Raw genomic sequence first — 22583 nt, 5'->3', positions numbered from 1 at the left:
ATCTCTGCCTTCATGGGGTTAACATTCCAGGGAGATGAAGCAGACAATAAGCAATAAATACAAGCCATCAGTAAATTACCTGGCATGTTAGAAGATGATAAATGCTTTTTAAATAGGAAATTGTAGAGTAGAAGAGAAAGGGCAGTGGGGAGGATAGGTAATTCTCCTATCCTAGGATGGGGAAGGCCAAGGTCATCCTCACTCAAAGGTAAGATTTGAGCCAAGTTTATTAAAGGGAGTTGACAGAGGTACCCCAGAGGATGCCAGAGGGAGAGGGTCCTGGACAGGAACAGGAGCTAGGGCAGGTACACAAAGGTTGGAGAGCATCTGGAATGTGGGAGGAACAGCAAGGAGGCTGGCGGGCTTGGAGCAGAGTAGGTGGAAGAGAGAGAGAGAGGGGACCAGAGGGGTCAGTTGGGGTGGGAATGGGTGGAGTGACGGATCTGACTCACATTTTAGCAGCATCCCTCTGGGTCACTGGTTGAGACTAGTCTGTTGGGAGGTTAGGATGGAAGCTGAAAAATCCATCAAGAGACTGGTATCCAGGCACAGACCATGGCCTGGACCAGGCTGAAGGCAGTGGAGGAGGCAGAAGAGAGATATTCTGAACATATTTTCAGTTTAGAGGAGAGAGGGAACAACGAACAGCAATGTATTCAGAGAATGCTTCACGGAGTAGAGGTTCCTTGAAGCTGACCTTGAAGGACAGGGAGGATTTGAAAAGGCAGAAGAATTAGGAAAGGCATTTCAGGACATAACAGGCTGGGAGCAAGGGTGAGTATGGCTTATTCTTGGGACAAAGAGACGTGTGAACAGAGCAGGGCAGGCCAATGCCTGGAATGTGGTGAGAAATAAGGTAAAATATAAAAAGTACACCCAGATTATAAAGTGTCTAGATTTCACAGCATTCACTATGGTGCCTTGAAAACAGGCACTCAATAAATATTATTAGTTGATAATAAAGATAGGCATTTTAGGACCACTGGCGGTTTGCAACGGATGGCAAAATTTCTCATTTAGAAAGTCAGCTAACAGGCCATACAAAAACCCGGCATGAGGTGATACAGAATAACTCCCTTGTAGGCTATTGACAGTTGTCTGTTTTAAATATGTTTTACAGTGTTAACTACAAGTGCCATTCACCACTTGTGGGAACCTTGATCTTGTGTTGGCAATCCCTTGCTCAAATAAAAATTACACAGTTTAAAACGCTGTGTACTCAAATAGCCATGTGATCTTGATTCCGAAGTTGTAAGAGTTGGATGGCAGTTGCTATCAGTTACATGTGCAATTTCTGCGTCTCTAAATTAGTTACAGGTGCAAAACTGCATTTACCGAAAAAAAAAAACACAAAAAACAACAAAAAAGACAATCTGGTAGAAGTTTACAGAAACTTAATTCCATTTAAATGAGTCTAATTCATTATCGCTTATATTTTCACAAATATCAGCACTAGTAGATGGATACGAGGCATTTACTGGACAACCTCTAAATGTCCAAAGGGAGTTGGCAGCACAGAAGCTCTGTACCACTTTTGTTGATCTAAGACAATGAACAAATTTACTTTGCTCAGATTTCCTCTGACTCAAGGAATATGTGGCTAACACAAGAGCTATGAAGATTTTGGAATTTCCCCAGGGTTATCCTAGCAAAGTTGTAAGTGAGAATGCTGACAAAAAATAGTAATATATGCCAACCTCTATGAGAGGTATAAAAATTGTCTTCATTTAATGACTCATGTTTTATACTGCAATTGGCAGATTAAATGAATAGTTGCTGTCAGGGAGCTTTCAAGACAAGTTGTATTCCTTAGAGATAGTAGGGGAAACTAAAATTAAAAATGAAACCCTGTATTGTTGTGTAAATAGCTCATGTAAATGACTTTTTTTCAGGTGTTTCCTATAATTCATAATTTTGGAGGAAAGTATGAGACAAATGACAGTTCTCAGAAAAACAGTGATTTTCAGGGTCTAGAAATCTATAAAATCTGCAAAGTCCTGGTGATTAAGAGGCTAATTAAATAAATGATAAAGCTAGAGCCATACTCAGGAAAAAATTAATACAGACAATAGTAATATTCAAGAAAAAGATCTTACTTAAATTCTAATTACATGTGAAATTATGGAATTCGGGGGCGGGCTGTGGTGGCTCATGCCTAAATCCCAACACTTTGGGAGGTCGAGGCAGGAGAATTACTCAAGTCCCTGAGTTCAAGTCCAGCCTGGGCAACATGGTGAAATCCGGTCTCTACAAAAATTACAAAAATTAGCTGGGCATAGTGGGGTATGCCTGTAGTTTCAGCTACTAGCAAGGCTGAGGTGGGAGGATTACCGGAGCCCAGGGAGGTTGAGGCTGTGGTGAGCTGTGATCATCATGCCATTGCATTCCAGCCTGGGTGACAGAGTGAGACTCTGTCTCAAAATATAAATCAATCAATCAATCAATCAGAGCTGTGTCAATAACGCAAATCTTTTTCTGGACTTCTACCTCAGTGTATAAAAACCATTATAATCTAAGACAGTTTCTCAATGCCTCTGAGAAGAAAACATGTAATTGTCACTCTTATTTAGGGTCAAGGAATAACTTCAATTTCTTCATAAATACTAATGAAAGAGAAAGATAATTTCATCATTAAAAAAAATTAGACACATAGATGCTTTCTCTAAGCTTGATCATCTTCTCAAAACACTCACAGGAGATCATGCAGATGCCTCACTTCATTCACATAACTGACACTTACTCTTGTGCAATAAAGAGTTCTAGAGTTTTTATTTTCCCATATTCCAGAAAGTACTTCAAATTTAGGGTGTTTTGTTTTGTTTTGTTTTTAAATCAGAGCCTTCTTATCTATCCACATGTGATTAATGCCACAAGACTAAAGCAGTAAATCCAGATAGGGCTTTAGATCTACTTTTACAAATACTGTGTCATTTAATCATCACATTAATCCTGTGTATTCTGTGTGGAAAAAGAAGGCCAGAGAAGTAAAATGAGGTGCTCAAATTCACACAGCAAATATGTGGCCAAGACAGGATTCGTCCTATGTTCCCTGGTACTACAAGGATCCCTTTAAACTTCTGAAAAGGTAAAAACTTTGGTCAGTTATCTAAATGTTTCTGAGTCTGTGGTTGCCTGGAGCTATGTAACCACAGATTAAGTATCACTCAATAAAAATGGTGTGCAATCAATCACTCACTCCTATCTCAGGAGAGACTCGTTTTGAAGGATTGTCTATTGCAGCATTTATCATGTCTCTAAGGCATATTTCCATTGCTCAATCAGCTCCAAAGGACAAGTGTGTCATCATCTTTCAAGCCTCTGGTGCAACAACTTAAAATTGTAGAATTCACACAGGACTAGGTCTGGCACTAAAAGCAGAAGGCATATTCAGCTTGAGCTTGTGGAAGCTTCCCTTCGATCTTGCCAATTTCTACTAGTGGAAATGGTTTCAAAGCCAGCATGAGGTTACTTGGGGTTGCTTGAGGAGCTCTTGATAAAAAAAGAAAAGGGAATAATATAAAGGGGTCACAGCAATGATGGAGGCTTGGAAAAAGTATGGAAATCTTCTTTGGGCATAGTGGCTACACGAATATACTCAATCTACCTGGACATCTGAGTCATTCACACTAAATGTGCCACTTTTTCTTCAGTAGCAGTACCCAGCCATTTGCAACAATCCCCAATTTCACTTTGCCTATTATGAAGAACAAGGAGCAACTAAGTGGACTACAGTACCCAGGTGAAATACCTCATCTCCACAGTGTTTCAACTCCACTGGCCTTGGCTAATGATGATCAGATACCCAATTTATTTTTGTCTGTTTTGGAAGGGGTGGAGTAATTATTTAAGGGTCATTTACAAAATGTAATGGGAGTAACAATCATAGGTCTTTGGCCATTAGGAGCTCACATTTTTAATAGAGAAGCAGTGAAGAAGTAGCCAGAGACCCTATAAGACAAGGGTTAAATTATTAGTATAAAATATAATGTTTTAATTGCTAATAATTCTATTCTGTATTATGTTAATTAGGAAGAAAAGTACTACATCATTCTTTTAGAGGTAATTGAGACTCAAAAAAAATTAAACTCAGGGTAAATTCAAAGCATAAAAATAGAGATTAGCACAGAATGAAAACTAACTTGAATCACATAACCATCCTCACCACAAATAGTACTTGCCTCTCAGTTAACCTATTTGTTGATATTTGTTGTACTGCATTCTAGACATGTTCTTTTCAAATAGACAAAACTATCAAATTTTTACTCAAGAACTATTTCACCGTATAGCCAGGACATTTTGCCCTGAGGCAGGCTAAATTAATAACTGAAGAAAGATAGCAACAATTTTTATGGCTTGCAGAAAAACAGAATAACAGCATTTTATGGAATAAAACAAAACTCCTAGTTAAGAGGCTTAGATGATATAAATAGATGTTGAATCAAATGAGTGTAATAAAACAGTATTTCAGGAAACAATTTTTTATTAATTTTTAATAAGCTTGATATTTTAAAAACTATGATTAATATGTCAAAACTTAAGGCTTCCAGGAAAATTAAAAGGTTAAAATGTGAAGCCATCCGTTTCAGGAATTAAGTGATTTAATATTAACGCTTTAGCACTTATATTATAAAACATGAATCACACTAGTTAACAATCTATTTTTACATAGAATCTATGAGAAGAGAAAAAGAAAACGAATAGAAATATAGACATCAATATGACACAATACCAAACAGTAGAGGCTGTGCTAAGAAACTTCAATAGGAGCCATAGAAATTATATTTTGCAATGGCCAAGAAAGAAATATTGAAAAGAAGGTATCTGATTCTAACATATCTGAAGATAAGTAATAGATAATTGCTTATTTAGCATGCAATAGACATTTACTGTTTTAGGGACCTCATTTTCTTCATGCGTAAAATGTGATGCTTGGAACAGATATTTTTCAAGGTTCTGACAAGTTATTCTTCTACAATGCATTAGGCACTATGCTAGGAGGTATCCTAAGAAATCTAAAGAAGAGCATCACTTGGTCCCATACTCTAGGAGCTTACAATTCTTTGGGAGAGCTAAAGTGCACACACAATTATCTAGATTTCAAAGTAGAACAGAAAAGAGCTGAGAGTACTTCAAGAGGAATAAAAGTGCTGCAAGAGAGATAAAAACAGTTATGAGAGATCTGTAATATACAAGATGAAAGGAGGAAAAAGTGACCCTTCAAGTCTAAAGAGCCCTACATTTTCTTGGGAAATGTATGCAAACTCAGGAAGTAAAATGAACAAGATTTTTTTGGATATATCTTTAATGCTTAAAATTCAGGAAATGGAAGCCATGCACAGAGATAAAATACAGATTAGCTTAGGTTTCCTTTTTTAAGGTTCTGAATATGTTTTTAAGTGAACACCATAGCCATGAGCTAAGCATTAAAATACTGGAGTGTACACATGATAATATTAAAACAAACATGACTTGGAACACAAACTACAAGAGCAATTTTACCCTTACATAAATGCCCCCATGTCCCCATTAGTCGTATCTGGAAGAGACTTTACCTTGTGATATGTTTGCAGACAGTGTATCAGTGAAGGAATCGCTTTCTGGGTCAATTGGAGAATCTCCCAGAGTTTCACCCATAACAGCATGGAATAGGGGTTTGCTGTAATTCACATTGATATTTTGTCTATATCTAGCAAAAGATCAATCCGTTAAAAGAAAAAGACTTGAAGTAACAGAATTTGTGAATACACCCATTAGTTAAGACATCAGTTTCCAAATATTTGGGAGAGATGGGAATAAACACAGAAAGCACTGGGCCTGAATTGGCTGGCACTGTTCTGTTAGGAGCCAGCTCTGACAAAACGTTGTGTCATAATGTTCACTGCTTTGGCAAGACTTGGTACATTACAGGGAAAATAATATTGCCACACTGTCTCGCCAGTGACCCACATGTTGAGTGTCTTGTGAGGGGCATGAACTGTACAGTATTTAGAATTATAAGAGCGGAGATTGTTCAATATCTCCTTGCATTTTTATTGTCATAAAATTCACATCAATTGCTTATTAAATGGAAAACTTTAAATCTCTCACTTATGGAATACCAGAAAGCTTATTTGGGCAAAGTTTTCTTTTGGTGTCTATTCCTGGTTGAATCTCTAATCACATTATCTGAAGAAAACTTTGGAATTCAAATATGTATCCATAGTTTAAACATTGGTATCAGCATGCTACTGAAATGTTATATTCCTAAGGTATTTATTCTACTGGTTTGTGAAGCCCAAAATGATACTGACTGCTATCGAAATTCTGTAAAATTAAATAGTTGAGAGAATGAAGAAGGGTTTGATGTGGTTTCAATTTTATATATCACAATTTGTTCTCTTCAAAACTTCAGCTTATCCATCAATTGCAAATGCAGCAATGTTACATCAGTTGATGTCTGAACATCAATTGATGTTTAAATGATAAGTGCTATGTCATAATGAAAAGATGGAGTTCTCTGTGAGAAGAATAACACACTACCAGAAAAAAATAGACTTACGCTGTTAGGTTGGCGAGGAATTGTGGTCAGTTTTGTAATCAGGAAAAAAGCTGGCTTCTTGCTCAAGGCCTTTGCCCTTTTTGGCAAGGAGAAATACTAGCTGTGCCAAATTACTGATGTGGGAGCAGGTCTTGTCACATGAATGGCCTAGTAGAATTGCAGTGACATTGCAGACTTTCAAAGATGCCCCTACACAGGGCAATTAGTACATTAGAAGGCAATAATTCTCTGAATTATACTTATCCTGATATTCCCTGAGTAAAATAAATATACATCTGGTTAATCTACGTTGAGTAACTATTCATTCTTCAAGGGGACTAGTAAGTGTCCCTGTCAATCATGGTGCAAGAGCTTGATGGGGAAATGCTCACCAGGTCTGAACAGTACAGAATAAAGTGGAGAGTTGGGCAACTGTGCCGTTAAGCCCCAAAACGTCTTTATTAAGGCAATCCAAGTTAAAGCAAAACTTGGGTTTGCTAATTTGTCCAAATGACTGCAGTGATTACAGTTGTGTAAAATTCGTTTTCTCTATATTCAGTTGGATTCTCAATAAAGGACGTTTTCCTTCCCTCCTCATGCTTGGAAATTTACTTATACTACACAGTAATCCAGACACAATGCCATAATATTTAAGGATATGACGGAATCAAAGATTCTTGGTTGAACTACAATATATCAATATTCTTTTATTTTTGTAGAGATGGGGTCTTGCCATGTTGCCCAGACTGGTCTTGAACTCCTGGGCTCAAGTGATCTCCCACCTCTGCCTCTCAAAGTATTGAGATTACAGGTGTCAGCCACTGTACCCAGCCAAAATTAATTATTCAAGTCAAGAACCCTGTCCTTCTTTTAAATAAAGCAGAACAAAAACTGAAGTCCCAATCTACCTCTGGATAATCCTGGTCAATGTCCCAAGACATGCTTGAGTCTGGAAAGCAAACTTCAACCTTGTTTCCCATGAAGCAGCAGTATGTTCCCATTCCTGCCCTCAGATTCCAAAGTCTCCTCAACTTTTTAAAAGTGGAGAAGTTTATTAAAATGTTCTTAAGATTGTGCTGGATGGTCAGAATGAGAAAACTGGCAAAATGATCCCACTTTAGGGTAAGAGAAACTCTAAAGCGTTTGACACTCTGTTAAGGTAAGAAAACAAGGTCTCCAAATGACAAGTTAACTCTCCAGGTTAAACAGTTGGGCGGTGACAGAGCTGGGCCTAGGATCTAAGGATCAGACCTTTAAAGCTCAGGTCAGTTTATGGCCTTAACCAGTTTCTACTCTTAGAAGTGTCTAAATTACCTCTTTTATGAGCAAGCATAGGCAAAGAATAAAAGAAACAAAAATAAAAATAAGTCGCCTCTTTTAATATATCAGCACCACAGGAATACAAGTATTAGGCAACTTGGGGAAAAATATATTTACTCTTTTAAGGAATATCAGTGAATAACTGTGGTATTCATTTTCCAATACCAATGGCTATAGTAGGGAGTGTGGTGGGGTGTCTCTCAATGCCCCCCTTCCTCTTGTGGCCATGTTCCATCAATTATGATGTTCACATTCATGCCACATCTCTATCTGGGAATCTTCTTAGTTCTGTTCCTGAGGCCAACAGCATTACCTGGTTCTCAAGTCCTATACCAGTCTCTGTTACTCTTTGGCAACACACAGATGCAGTCTTTCCACCTATCCTCAAAGGGATTCACTTCTGGATCCTTCATCTACTGTTACTTCTATTCTCTTTTTTCTCAGACACCATTCAACTTATAAGTCTACTGGGTAGTGAGACCTTCTAAGCCTCTAATAGTTCCTATACTGTGTTTTAGCTTCTGAAACATAAGATTACATATTTTTAACAGTTTATTATTCCACAGCACCAGAATCTGATAACACTTACTTCTATAGGACCCACCACATCCTGTCATTCCTTCTTCCCCCAGACTATGTTTTACTTGAAAGCAAAAACTTGTCTTAACTCATTGTATTTCATGCATTCGTTTGTTCAAAAAATATTCATTGCTAATATAATATGCAGCAAGCCTCAAGCTAGGTGGTAGGGATACAATGATGAACAAGATGGATGTGTCAAAAAAACAGTCAATAAGCAAAAACTATAGTTTTAATAAACACAGAGCCTGCCAAGTAGCAGGCTCAGTAAATGTTGCTTACACTCTTGGCAGCATACACAAACCAAGCAACACACAAAGCATCCCTACATTAGTAACAAAACAGTTACACAATATGGATGATTTCATCATATTTTATGTTAATGATAGTCACACTGCAGTGCTAGGTCACTTAAGAAATAACTTGCTCACATGGACATTCAAATGGATGAAAATAAAGATGGATGAGCCAGTCTCATTTGTATCTTATTATGTATCTGTTTTGTCTTTAGATAACTGACGAGACTTACTTTTACATTTATCCATCCCACCATTCATCAAATACCTACTAAGCACCAGGTATTGATCTGGGTTTAGGCGGTAAATAATAAGCCAAGGTTTCTATTCTCAATGAGTTCACATGTAACTATATCAAAATTATCCAAATACACCCAAACTAGTGATCTTTTCATTTGCTTAACCTTGAAGGTCAATTGGCATGCACTGATATGAGAAATAATATATTTGTTTAAATAGTATCATTACTATCAGTGGACAGTATGTGATCATCAGAAAATTTCTAAGACATGCATGTGACTATCCCTATCTTCAAAGCCTTAAGATTCCCCCAGTGTCCTGCCCTTTATAATATTGATTGGAAGGATATTATAATAAGATACATAAAAGAACACACCAGTGATTTACATGATAAGACCTTAGAACTTCAGACCTTGCTAAGACTGCTTTGCACACCAATGGGTTGTCAGCACTTTGCACGTCAATGCGGCAGCCTATTGCTATTCATCCTGTGGACGGTCCCCTTGCAGGAGAGTACTTTTTAATGTTACAGAGTGAGAAGGAGTGGTAAAAGACAACTTTCCGCCCCAGATACAGTACAATGATGGGGAGGAAGAGGGTTGGTTAAAGCAACCCTCTAAGCAGTTTTCTGCTGTCCCTTTTTTCCAATTAGAGATTTGTGGATGTGAGGGATCACATCACCCCCAGCTATGGTAGCCTTGATAAGAGAATCCAACTCTTCATCACCAACCGTGACAGAAGAAATAATGGGGATATGTGGAATTTTTAACAACAGTTAAATGGAGAAGCATAGACAATAACTGTAGACATGATAAAAGAAACATTTGTATGTTCTTAGACTTGAAGTTTGATAAAAGTACGTTTTGATGTGGTGACAGTTATGTGTTGATTGGCTAGGTTTCTCCCATGTGTTTTATATAAAAACGGAATTGATAAGTCATTTTTTACAAAATTAAAAAAAAAGACCACTTTCCTTATGTACTATGTACTTCTTCTGTTGAGGGATGTAGGGCTCTGTGGAGATGGCTCTGTGCCATCTCTCCTTGGACTTTGGAGACAAAGGGGTATGGATGTAACTTTGAGTACAACACCACATCCTCAGCAGGAGAAAGAATGGGGATAACAAGGAATGATTCTATAATGAGGAGGGTAAAAAGTTAACTCTACTCCGGTTCATGACATTTGAAAAAACTGACAGTTTGATATTAGAGAAAGCTACTCTTCAACATCTAGTCTTCAATATTACTTTATAGAACCTGTCTTTGGCTAAAAGAATCTGAATATTGCTCAGCCAAAAAAACTCTCCACACTTTGGTACTTTTAAGAGAAGGCAATTCGACCAATAAAAGCTGTGAATGATTCAATAACAAAAAGTAAGAAAAGGTCTAAAAATCTATAGTTAATAAAATCATGGCACTGTACCTATATAAAGTTATTTTTAGCATTACTTGGTGTTGGAATGACTTACATAAAATATTCCCACAATATAGAATATTAAATATTTTTGGGCTGCATTATTCTTGAAAGCCAATGAAAACTGCTGGGTTTTTTATTTTTTGCTATAAATTTGAAATTTATTCTGTAGAATAAATTTGGATTTAAAAAATTGCTTACATTGCTATTTCTTTTGTGTGAAATAAGCTATGTTAGTATTGGTATAAAATTGTATGCATATTTTTTTCTTTTGCTCTAACCTCGTTTAAAAACTTGCTTCATTTAATGCAATAAGTGCTAGTAACACTTATGCTAACTTCTAAAAGGTTAAGAGTTTAGATCTCATTGTATCCCTAGAACATAGCACAGTGTCCCTAGTTGGCATTAAAACACACATGCTTTTTTTGTTGATGCTAGAGCGATGAAAGAACAGCACTTCCATAACACATGTATCATTCAAGAAGGAGTTTAGAGACCTAGCAAACTGATAACAGCATTCATTTTCTTTTTGTGTTCCAACGATATGTAAATTTCTGGATGATGCTCCAATGGAAGCCTGATAATTACCAACAACCAGAATGACCACTCAAGCTCACTTCTCCCCCTACCCAAAAGAATGGCTGCCTTTTCCTGGTGCAATTAAGATTGGCATGGAACCTTATTTTCAAGTGGTGGTTGCATCAGTTCAGGATTTCTTCATAGTCACAGGGGAGAGAGAACATGGGAGAAATGCTGGGCCAATGGGACACGGCTTTGAGAAGAACAAATAATCCTGTATCCTGGACGTAAGTTTCACCACAACTATCACAGCAAGTTGGATAGTCCCATAAAAGCAGACAAAGAAAGGTCAATATTCAATGCATCTGCGCCACTTTTTGAAAAATTTTTAAATTAAAAAAAAAATTGACAGGGGTCTTGCTATGTTGCCCAGGCTAGTCTCCAACTCCTGGACTCAAGTGATCCCCCTGCCTCAGCCTCCAGAGCAGCTAGGATTTCAGATGCTCACCACCACACTCAGCTGTGTCATTTTTTGTTTTTTTTTTTGAGACAGAGTCTTACTCTGTCCCCCAGGCTAGAGTGCAGTGGTGCAAATCTAGGCTCACTGCAATCTACATGCGCCTCCCAGGTTCAAGAAATTCTCCTGCCTCAGCCTCCCGTGTGTCATTTTTTTGAAACACAAATCCTTTCTTCTTTAACACAAAACTCTAATTTTGTTCAGATTTTCAAAAGTAATATATTTTACAGGCATGATTATATTAAACAACTACATTATTTTGATTTAAAGAAAAACAATGCTGCTGGAAGCAATGGCTTACACCTGTAATCCCAGCACTTTGGGAGGCTGAGGCAGGAGGATCCCTTGAGACCAGAAGTTTGAGACCAGCCTGGGCAACAGAGTGAGACCCTGTCTCTACAAAAATCAAAATAATTAGCCAGCATGGTGGCATGTGCCTGTAGTCTCAGCCACTTGAGAGGCTGGGGCAGGAGAACTGCTTGAGCCCAGGAGATTGAGGCTGCAGTGAGTTATAATAGCATCACTACACTCCAGCCTGGGTAACAGAGTGAGACCTTGCCTTAAAAATAAAAAAGAAGCCAATAACTCCAGTAGATGTGTATATGGTATCAAAAAAAGGTCTTCTTAACTCGGAAGCAGTAGAAAAGAACACTGACATTGGAGCCAGAAACCCTAGGTTTTAGGTTCTCAGACACAAACTTACTATGTCAATTCTTTGAGTCCACATTTCTCATCTCTAGAATCAGAAGAAGGCCTTTCCACAAAACAGAATAATCCTTAAAGTCCTTTTGGGTTCTAATGTTGAGATATTGATAATATGACTGTAATTCATTTATTTAAAATTTAATGGAAATTCTTCATATTATATACTTACTCATGTTCTAATCCTGAGTTACTATTTCCTTTTCATACCTGACTCATACCTAGGTAACAGTATAAAAGGCACTTTCATCTGAAAAATAATGTCTGATAGTAAATTAAAAGTCTCAAAAGAAAAAAAAACAACTGAAAACTTCCTTTTCCGCCTCCCATTTCAAAAGTTAACTTACCTCTAATACCTGAAAAACAGCCTAACCTGTCTAACCACTTTCTAGGGATCAACTAAACACTTTTCAAATTACTGTAACTTTGAACCAAAGACATCCCACTTAAACTATGTTAACTTGTTGTTGCATGTAATATCTGAAATTCTCTAGTAAGCTGTTGCTAGTATAGTAAAATACCATGAGCTATATTATCAACTGACACATTTTCATGTTGTGGGAAACCTACACCTCTAAAACATGTATCTTTTTCAGTTTTCAGATTTTATCAACGAATTTTCTAAGATCAGTTATAGGAAGATTTATTGGGCAGCACATCCTGTCACTGGTGAAGCACACTGGTAATTCACAAAGATTCTACAGCAAGTGTAGAGCTGTGGAGCCGACTCAGGTTCAGCTGGTGGAACTGACCAGTTCTGTGACTGTACTAGAGGAAATTTACAGACTGCTGAAATCACGGGCTCACGAAACTTAACAGCAGGAAGATTAGCACATTCCAACTCTTAATTGTTCATATAAGGAAAATGAGTTCCAGAAAAAAGAAATGATCTGCCCGAAGCATGACTCAGATAAATTAACAGCAGAGTTTGAGCTAGAAATCATGTTTCTTGATTCTGAGTCCAAAGCTCCAAACAGTGCTCTATCTCATTAAAATAATGCAGTAAGACATTCAAATAAATTATTCAGGTCAATGATCCTTAATGCCTACGGTCATGGTGGAAGTCCTCAGCATGAAAGCATTTTTCTATGATGAATCACTTAATGTGGAAGAATTACCTATGAAAATGTAATCTTTTACCACAGAGTTCAGATATGGTGTACTCTACAAATACTCAATAATGACTTGGTAATTAAAATTTGATAATATTTGAACATCAGTTCATGGAGTCATTTTGCTAACAAATGTTCTCTTGCCTCATTCATAGATTCTTCATGAGTCATCCCAGCATCCTGGGGTTTTTTTTTGGTATGAAGTTTTTGTTTCTATTGACAAAGTTCCTTGCTCTTATGAAAATGATAACATTACTATTTGAAAATTTCTACTTTGAGGTAATACAAAAAAAAAAAACCACCTTTTATTTCATTTGAAACTCACAACAATGCTGGGAGGTTATTCAAAGCAAAACAAGAAAATAGCAACTATTGGATAGTGTTTCAGTGTGGAACCAGGTAACAGTTTTTGGCGGTAAAGCTTTGAGGAATTTGTCTATTCAAAATGAATAAAGAGTCAAATAGACCTGGGTTTTGCATTCAATCCCTGTCATGCCTCTGTTTTCTTATCTTTTTGGAGTTGTGAGAATTAGAGATGATTTAAATAAATCAGTATCTGGATCAAAGTAGACTCTCAAAATTATATTATGAATTCTTATAATCAAATGTTTAAATTTTATACATGACACTTTAATAAAATAAGAGCAGTCATCAAACAACACTCTTATCACTCTTATGTTAAAAGGAGCTACATAAATATGTTTCAGGAAGAAATGATATACAGAGTATGGAATCTTCAAAAACAAGCACAAATTTTTAAAGTTCACTTAGCAGAAGTAGACATTTTCTTTATGATAGCAAATAGAGATTTGACTGAAAATAAAATAAATAACTGTGAAAACAGTACATTATAAACTTAATTTTGATGGCAATTAAACCACAGGCAACACAGAGTACATTTTATGTTTATTTTCCAGTAAGATTAATCATTCCACTAATAGTAGATTGGTTCAGTCTAAAAGTTTGTCTCTAACTATCTTTTTTAGACACATTATAAACTCCATCCCAATCTAGAACTTTACATTTGAACTTATAGAATACATCTTAAAGCAGCATTAATAAAAGTAAGAAGACTTGAAAAAATATAAACTAGCTTTAAGTAAGATTCAGATTCCACATTTATTGAGTGCCTACTCTGTCAGGGGCTGTGCTGTTTTAAAATATAAAACTTTGTCTAGACTTTACAAAAATTCTGTGAGATTGGCAAGGTGTGATGGTTCACACCTGTAATCCCAGAAGTTTGGGAGGCCAAGATGACTGGATCACCTGAGGTCAGGAGTTTGAAACCGGCCTGGCCAACACAGCAAAACCCCATCTCTACTAAAAATACAAAAATGATCTGGGTGTGGTGGCATGTGCCTGTAATCACAGCTACTCAGGAGGCTGAGGCACAGGAAGAGCTTGAACTTGGGAGGCGGAGGCTGTAGTGAGCTGAGTTCACCCCACTGTACTCCAGCCTGGGTGACAGCAAGATTCTGTCTTAAAAAAAAAAAATTCTGTGAGATTGATTGGTAGCCCCATTTCACAAAAAGGAAACAAGCTCAGAAAGAATGAGGTTGATGTTATGATTAGATAATGGACTGCTAAATACCAAGCAATACAGATAAGTATCACATAACTAGTGACAGAACAATGCATTTAAAGACTGACCCTCAATTCTCAAGCCATTTTCCTACTTTTAGTAAAGAGGAATAAGACCAGTAGGTGGCTTGAGAGAAGTATAAAGAATCACGACTGACACTGGAGTACTTTCTGTTGAGCTATGTATTCTGCCTCTACAGTACTCACCACTGACTTGAGACACTCAACCCTGTGAAGTCATTTATTATCACCATTTTACAGATAAAGAAATTGAGTTTTGAGGTCACGTAGCTAATAAGAGGCAGATAAGGGATTTAAACCAGATGCAATGGAGCGCGGAAGACGTTCAGAGATGAACAGAGACCTTCTGAGAGGGAACAGAGATCGAAAGAATCTGAAAAACATTCAGCAAAGACAGGAAATTTGAGATGAGCCCCGAAAGACAGAGAAGCTTTGGATGGTAGGAGCAAGGAGAGGGAACAGAGTGAACAAAGGCAAGAGTGAACCAAGAGAGAAGAGTGAGAATAAATTAGGGGAATGATAATCCACAGTATCGGGCACCTATGGGACATGTTGGGATAGAAATCTCCAAGGGCTACTGGGCAGTGAATTTAGATTAACACAGGGTAGCTAAAAACAACAAACATATCTTAGACCTACTATTTAAGGCTGGCAGAGTTTTGTGTACACATCATTAAATAAAACTATATGTGTGTAGGATAGGATAAAATAAATCTCTCTAGTAAAGATACTGAGTTTCAAATGAAGTACAATACAGTTTACCTACGTTAAATCTTTGTACTTGAAACCTTGGTGGTTTTGAAAGATACTAGAGTGTTTTCTAGTCTTTATATCTTCTTTCCTCAAAGGAAACATTTTCATTTTCCTTGAAGGAAAGAATACACTGCTGCTTTTCTATCTGAAAAGGTAGGGTTTTTTGTTTTTGTTTTAAACACCTTTCATTATTATAGAACCAATCTGCATTCATTGTTGAAAATTAGAAAATACAGACTGGTAAAAACAAAATCATGATAATCAACGATGAAATCCTTTTTTTTTTTTTTTTTTTTTTTTTTTTTGAGACACAGCCTTGCTCTGTTGCCCAGGCTAAAGTGCAATGATGCTATCTCGGCTCACTGCAAACGCCACCTCCCAGGTTCAAGCGATTCTCCAGTCTCAGCCTCCTAAGTAGCTGGGATTACAGGTGCACACCAGCTAATTTTTTGTATTTTAGTAGAAACAGGGTTTCATCATGTTGCCCAGGCTGGTATCAAACTCCTAAGCTCAGACAATCCACCCTCCATAGCCTCCCAATGTGCTAGGATTACAGGTGTGAGCTACCACAACTGGCTCAAAAAAACTTAACACTTACGTATCTGGATCTTTTCTTGGGCATATATATGATCATATGTATATATAGATACAAAAGCATGTACACATACTCATATATATATAGAGCATGTATATTTTTTAATCAAAATGAGATATGGTACTTCCTGTTAGTAAGCTGCTTTTTAAAGTCAATAATCTCCACCTTTTCATTTAATTACATTTTCATTTCAAACAATACCCAGTCCATATTCACATTTCCTCATTGGCTTGTTTGAACCCTAATCTAATCCAGGATGATGAAACACATTTGGTTGTACATTCCTAAGGCTTTTTAAATCTAGTATGACTATCCTTCCCCTTAATTTTAAGGGGACTAATTGAAGAAGTCAGGCCAGTTATCAGGTAGAATGTCTCAACTTCTGAATTTGTCTGTTTTCTTGTTGTATCATTTAGCTTGATTTCTCTATCCCCTGTGTTTCTATAAACTGAATACTATATCCAAGGATTTCTGGATTCAAGTTAAAGATTTTAGGTTTGAATATACCATAGGGATGTGTACTTCCTATTCCATCACACCTGAAGGCATAATATATGACTGACCATCAGCCATGCTAAAGTCTATCACTAAGTTAGAATGATGATATGTCTCATCTCTCTATTGTACAGTTACTTTTTTCTCCTTCAGACAGCAGTCAGTGTGCTGTTACTTTGGCAATATAAGAATGTTCAGTCTCATTAATCACTCACCTAAAGGTGTTAACAAACTTTATCATCTCTTCCTGAATCAATATTTTGAGTTTATGAAACGAAGTTTTTCTAATTCTACTACTCTTTTCACATTTGTTAGTAGGCATTTTTTTTCTTTTTTTGAGACAGGGTCTTGCTCTGTTGCCCAGGCTGGAGTGCAGCGGTGCAATCACAGCTCACCGCAACCTCTGTCTCCCAGGCTCCAGTGCCCACCTCAGTCTCCTGAGTAGCTGAGACCACAGGCACAGGCCACCATACCCAACTAATTTTTGTATGTTTTTGTAGAGATGGGTTTTGCCATGTTGCCCAGGTTGGTGTCAAATTTCTGGGATGAAGTGATCCGTCCAACTCGGCATCCCAAAGTGCTGGGATTACAGGTATGAGCCACTGTACCCAGCTAGCAGGCATTTTTCTATAAGAAAGAGCTTTCCTTCAGCAACTAAAGCCATGTTATTACCCTGTAATATAGTTCTTACAGGAAAGGAAGACTGCCTGTTTATTTGTTCTCTTTTATTAAAAAGGTATATATCTTCAACACCAGACTTTCTTAGGCACACTTCTTTCCTCTGTTCATTGAATGTTCACATCATAAAACACTTACATATCTAAGTTTCTCTTTTTTCAACTATTTTTAGATAATTTTATTTCAACTTCACTTTTCTCCATTTTCCTTGGCCCTATGGATAGTTACAAATGGGAAACCCACCCCATGGTTCTTCAAATATCTAATCCTTTTTATTGCATATACAAAACCACTTACCAACCCCTAATAATATAACTCATGCTTTGGTTTTACCTGACCATTTCCACTAACAGAGATTTTCAGGGTTTAGCAGGTAGTTATTGCTAAATTACAGGTTATTCCAAAGTTATGTTGTATATCTGCATAGCTTTAGGAAAAGAGTCCAAGATTCCTGACAGGTTTGTGGACTAATAAACCACATTCCAACCATCTAGTTTGTTCTTTATACTCTCGGAGTGCTTTTCTTCATATACCTCTAGGAAGTAAGATGTTACGTTTTTATTTTTAAAAACATGAGCTCTACTTTAATAAACTTTTCAGTTGAAACATTTGGAAACATTTTATTGAAACACAAAGGGAAGGAGGGGATGATGAAAACTTGAACAAGAAATAACTTTTACAACTCTAAAGTAAGCACCTCTCCCCCCACCGCCATAAAAATAAAAATAAAATTGAGACTTAACTCAGTCCTCCTTCTAATTATGTTTTTGTTATCTATTGCACACAGTCAGATGAATAGCTCAGTAACTCTGGGCAAGTTGACAAATATCCTACACATTGAAATGAGAAGAGGGGAAGGAGGCCAGATTGCTTAATTGTTACTTGGGAATTCGAGGAGGTAGACAAGCCAAAATCTGTATGGGGATCCAAAGAGCACAACTCCTTCCTTAGGCAGCAGGAGAAAACAATGGGCCAGCTTCTCACTCTGTGTAATTGCATAGGATGATTCCATTGTATAGCCCATTGTTTCTTCCATGTACTGCCTGAAGGGGAAGTATATTGTTATCTATGGGAGTGCTTCCATAAGAGAATTACATAGGATGAGAAGACAGCCTCTGGGAGATTAATGAATGATGGGCATTCAGTCTCACAAGGAACTTTCAGATAAACACTTTGAGAACTGTGTACCTGAAAGACCTATGCAGTAAGGTCAGGAAGAATTAGTGAGACAAGCAATATGCTACATATGCCACGCTGAATAAAGGGGCTTTGTAAGAGTATTTGAGGAGGGGAATCACTAGGAGGTAGAGATTCACAGATAACAGAAATGTGAGGACGGGACTGTAATGTGTGCCAGAAATCTGAGAGAACATTTAATCTAACACCCTCTTTATTTACAGATGGGGAAACTGAGGCACAAAGTGGTTAAGCGACTTGCCCAAGGCCTTGCCTAAGTAGAGTCAGTGACAAAGTCAAAGTTAGAATGCACGACACTTCAGTTATTGGATCCATACTTTGGTTCCACTAAAAGTATTTTTTCAACTGTCTTCTGATCTTGGAAGGGTCAAGGGAGAAAATATCTAATACCTAAATATTTTTAGGAGTTCTAGAACTCTTTATAAAAAGCCTTTAAAACAGCATTATTGATGTATATTTTACATAGCATAAAGTTCACCATTTCGAATGTGCAATTCAATGAATTTTAGTAAATTTACCAAGTTTTGCAACCATCACCATAAATCAGTTTTAGAACATTTTCATCACCTAGTAAGATCTGTCAAGCTGATTTACAATCAAATGCCAATTCCTACCACCAATCCCAGACAACTATTAATCTATTATATTTTTCTGCCTCTACAGATTTGCTGCTTTTACGAGAAATTTCATATTAACAGAATCATATAATATATGGTCTCATATATCTGGGTTTTTTTCACTTAGCATAATGTTTTTGAGGTTCTGAGGTTGAGTTTGGAAGTTCAGGTTGTGGCATGTGTCTGCAGTTCATGCCTGTTTATTTTATTTTTTTGAGACAGAGTCTCATTTTGTCACCCAGGCTGGAGTGCAGCAGTGTGATCTAGGCTCACTGCAAACTCTGCCTCTCCAGTTGAAGCAATTCTCCTGCTTCAGCCTCCCAAGTAGCTGGGATTACGGGCGCCCACATCATGCCCGGCTAATTTTTTTTTTTTTTTTTTCAGTAGAGATGGAGTTTCACCACGTTGGCCAGGTTGGTCTTGAACTCCTGACCTTAGGTGATCCACCCTTCTTGGCCTCCCAAAGTGCTGGTATTGTAGGCATGAGCCACCATGCCGGGCCCATGCCTGTTTATTGCTGAATTGCCTAGATTAGGCTGTGTATTGATATAGCACATTTTGTCTATCCATTCAGTTGATGGACATTTATTTAGATTGTTTCTGATTTTTGAGGAAAATTTTTTAATTCTGTTTTCAATTTTATCTTCATTTTAATGACATAAAATGTATAAGAATTCATATTTTAGATTATCTGGATGATTTATAACTGGATACAGACAAGCAGTTTCAGTGCCACAGTTTCTACCTGTGATTTCATTGGTGCCCAATATTACAACTTTAGTTGTCTAAGGTTAGTGAAAAAAGAACAAAGGTAAACTTTTAATATGTAAATGATTCATCTAAGTTAACTGAAGTTCAAACTAGATCCAGTAATACTGTAGAAAGGAATGTTTCACAGAAGAGTTGAAAAAGAAAAAAGTCTTGGAAAAATTTAATCAGATATGGCATTAAGCAGCAAAAGGTGTTGAATCTCCAAAAGTCTGTGCTGTAGCAGTCATTTCCATATTTGCACCTTAATGTTAAGGGCTTCACCACCTATTTTAAATTTTATTTTGCTTGTAGATATATACAAGAGCTATAAACATAGTTTACAACTTGTTTTACATATATTTGTTAGCTTTAATAAAAATTATGTGAACACTGAGAATCATAAGAAATTTTTTCCTTGAAGTCTGTGCTGTACTCAAGCAATTGTAAGATATATATAGTAATAAAATAACTGAAACAGAATTTAAAGCCTTTCTAACTCTGTCATAATATAAATAAAGACAAAAGAGGAGACACAACTTGTGTAAAAATCACACAACCAGTTAGTGACAGCTGGGTCTAAAACACAGCTCATCAGTGCCATGGTTACAAAATTTATTACAAGTTGTATGTTGTTAGTCTCACTGAGCGTTTAGTCATTTTATAAACAAGACATTTATTAAAATTGAGACATGAAACAGATTCATTTTCTAAGTCACACTTTCCTACCTATGTCTGAATAACGACTGCATTCCAAACCTTTAGTTTATGATCTAAGATCTGGTATTTATAGAGTTGGCCCAGGGAAGTGAAATGTTTTAGCTAACTTTAAGACTGAAGAGGCAGAAGGATATACATTTGTCCTTCCATATTCGTGAATGAAGGATTGGTCCCAGGACCCCTGCGGATACCAAAATCTAAGATACTCAAGTCCCTAATCTAAAATAGCGTGGTATTTGAACATAACCTATGCACATTCTCCCATATACTTTAAATCATCTCTAGATTACTTATAATAACCAATATAATGTAAGGCTATGTAAATAGTTGTTTATACTATATTTTAAATTTTTTATTTTTAATTATTATATTGCTATTTTTATTTATTTTTTAAAAATATTTTTGATCCATAGTTGGTTGAATCCATGGATGTGGAACCCATGGATAGGGAGGGCCAACTGCAAATGGAAAAAACAGAAGAGCCAGGCTTGACTTTCAGCTCCACCACTAACTCAGTTTATGAATTCAGGCAAGTTGCAACAGCTCTGCTCTTAAGTCCCCATTTTTTCAAGTGGAGATAGGAAAAGGAGAGTAGATTAGATGGCTTCTAAGATTTTCTTTGAGCTCTACATTTGATGAATTTTAACTGTTAAAAGGAATCTTCTATTATAAACTCTTGTCTCTATTCAGAATCAGCCTAACCTTTGCAAAGGTTAACAATATTATTGCCATACTCTGCCCACGCACCCACCTGTCCTCCCACATTTTTTTCGCTATTTCCTAACACATAAGTTATACTCAGAACAATGTACCTACTCACTCCTATGTGCCTACAGTATGTAGTAAGTGCTCAAGAAATACTGAATAGATGCATTAATGTAGAAATGAATGTATATATTCTCATTTTCTGCCATCCACTAGGACTTGTTTCTGGCTTTCTGTTGCTACTTATGCTATAATACAATGAGATGTTTTTACTGGTTGGCACAAAGTAAATGCTCTTTGAATGCCAATTCATCAGTTCTTAGCCCTAGTAACTCATCATATATGGAATCAATATCACATAATTCAGACCTAATATGTTTCACATGTATTTGTTTTATTTCTCCAAGTATAGTATTAAGTCCTTTGAAGACGTGAAAGAGTACGCCTTTTACTTTATTTACAATTCTTAGCGCAGCATTAGGTGTTCAAGACTTGATTGAGTGATTGATTGCTAAACTGCAGACAGATAAACTACTGTATTTTTAAAGGCCTTCAGGAGAGTACCCTATTCAAATTTAATATTCACAAGAAGCTCAGCCCCCTTGCTTTAGTTTCAGAAGAGGTTATAAGAAAGATGGTTATCACTCTTTGCATAATGTCTTTATAAAAACCTAAAAACCTTTATTTACAATATTCTTCTTCCTTACCTTCTTTTCCCAGCTAAATAATCAGTTGTTCATAACTAGTTCCTGAGACTTGATTCATTTCTCAGTACTTTAAACAAAATAAAGGCACTTAACTACTGAGTATTAAAAAATAATAGCTATCAAATCTGGAGGACTCTAAAGGAGAATTTATCCACAGCAAGTCTGCTAGATTAGATAAAATTAAATTTCAAAGTAAATTATTAAGGTAACCAGCAGGGATGTTCAGCTAATCTTTTTCAAAGAAGAACAAAGTTATCATGAATAAAGTAAATGTTTCCATTTTTCTAAAGAACTATTATCTTCCATCTTTTTTTTCTCTGAAGTGTTTCTAGTAGATGTCAGCATCACTAGTCCTCAGAGTATCAAGAGGTGAAAACTCACAACATGGAAAACCTCAGACAGGAAGCTTAACGTTAGTGTTGCATAAAAGATACCACAAACTCCTGACCTGGTTATCCTCCTCCTCCCCCCCACGACTCCCCAAGAGCAACCAGCATTAATCTAGTATCTTGTGATGTTCAGATTGTGTTCACAAACCAACTTCCAGCTCGA

General features: G+C 36.7%; 1 protein-coding gene across 5 annotated transcripts in view; it reads right to left on the bottom strand.

Annotated features, from left to right (window-relative positions):
• PPARG (peroxisome proliferator activated receptor gamma) overlaps positions 1-22583 on the bottom strand; it is a 196232-nt gene that overhangs the window by 74001 nt on the left and 99648 nt on the right. For 2 of the 5 annotated variants that reach the window (XM_064362035.1, XM_021675636.2), the window contains one exon: positions 5553-5686. The exons of the other annotated variants lie outside the window; for them this stretch is intronic. In XM_064362035.1, the coding sequence (XP_064218105.1) occupies positions 5553-5634 (82 nt within the window). In that variant the 5' untranslated portion in view covers positions 5635-5686. The remainder of the gene's footprint in view (positions 1-5552; positions 5687-22583) is intronic. 5 annotated transcript variants of the gene reach the window in all.

The sequence above is a fragment of the Aotus nancymaae genome, unplaced genomic scaffold, assembly GCF_030222135.1.
Source record: "Aotus nancymaae isolate 86718 unplaced genomic scaffold, 86718_ANA_hifiasm-v0.15.2.pri h1tg000046l, whole genome shotgun sequence".
Taxonomy (NCBI): Eukaryota; Metazoa; Chordata; class Mammalia; order Primates; family Aotidae; genus Aotus; species Aotus nancymaae.
Note: the sequence above shows the minus strand (reverse complement) of the source record. Positions and strands in the feature narration are given on the sequence as shown.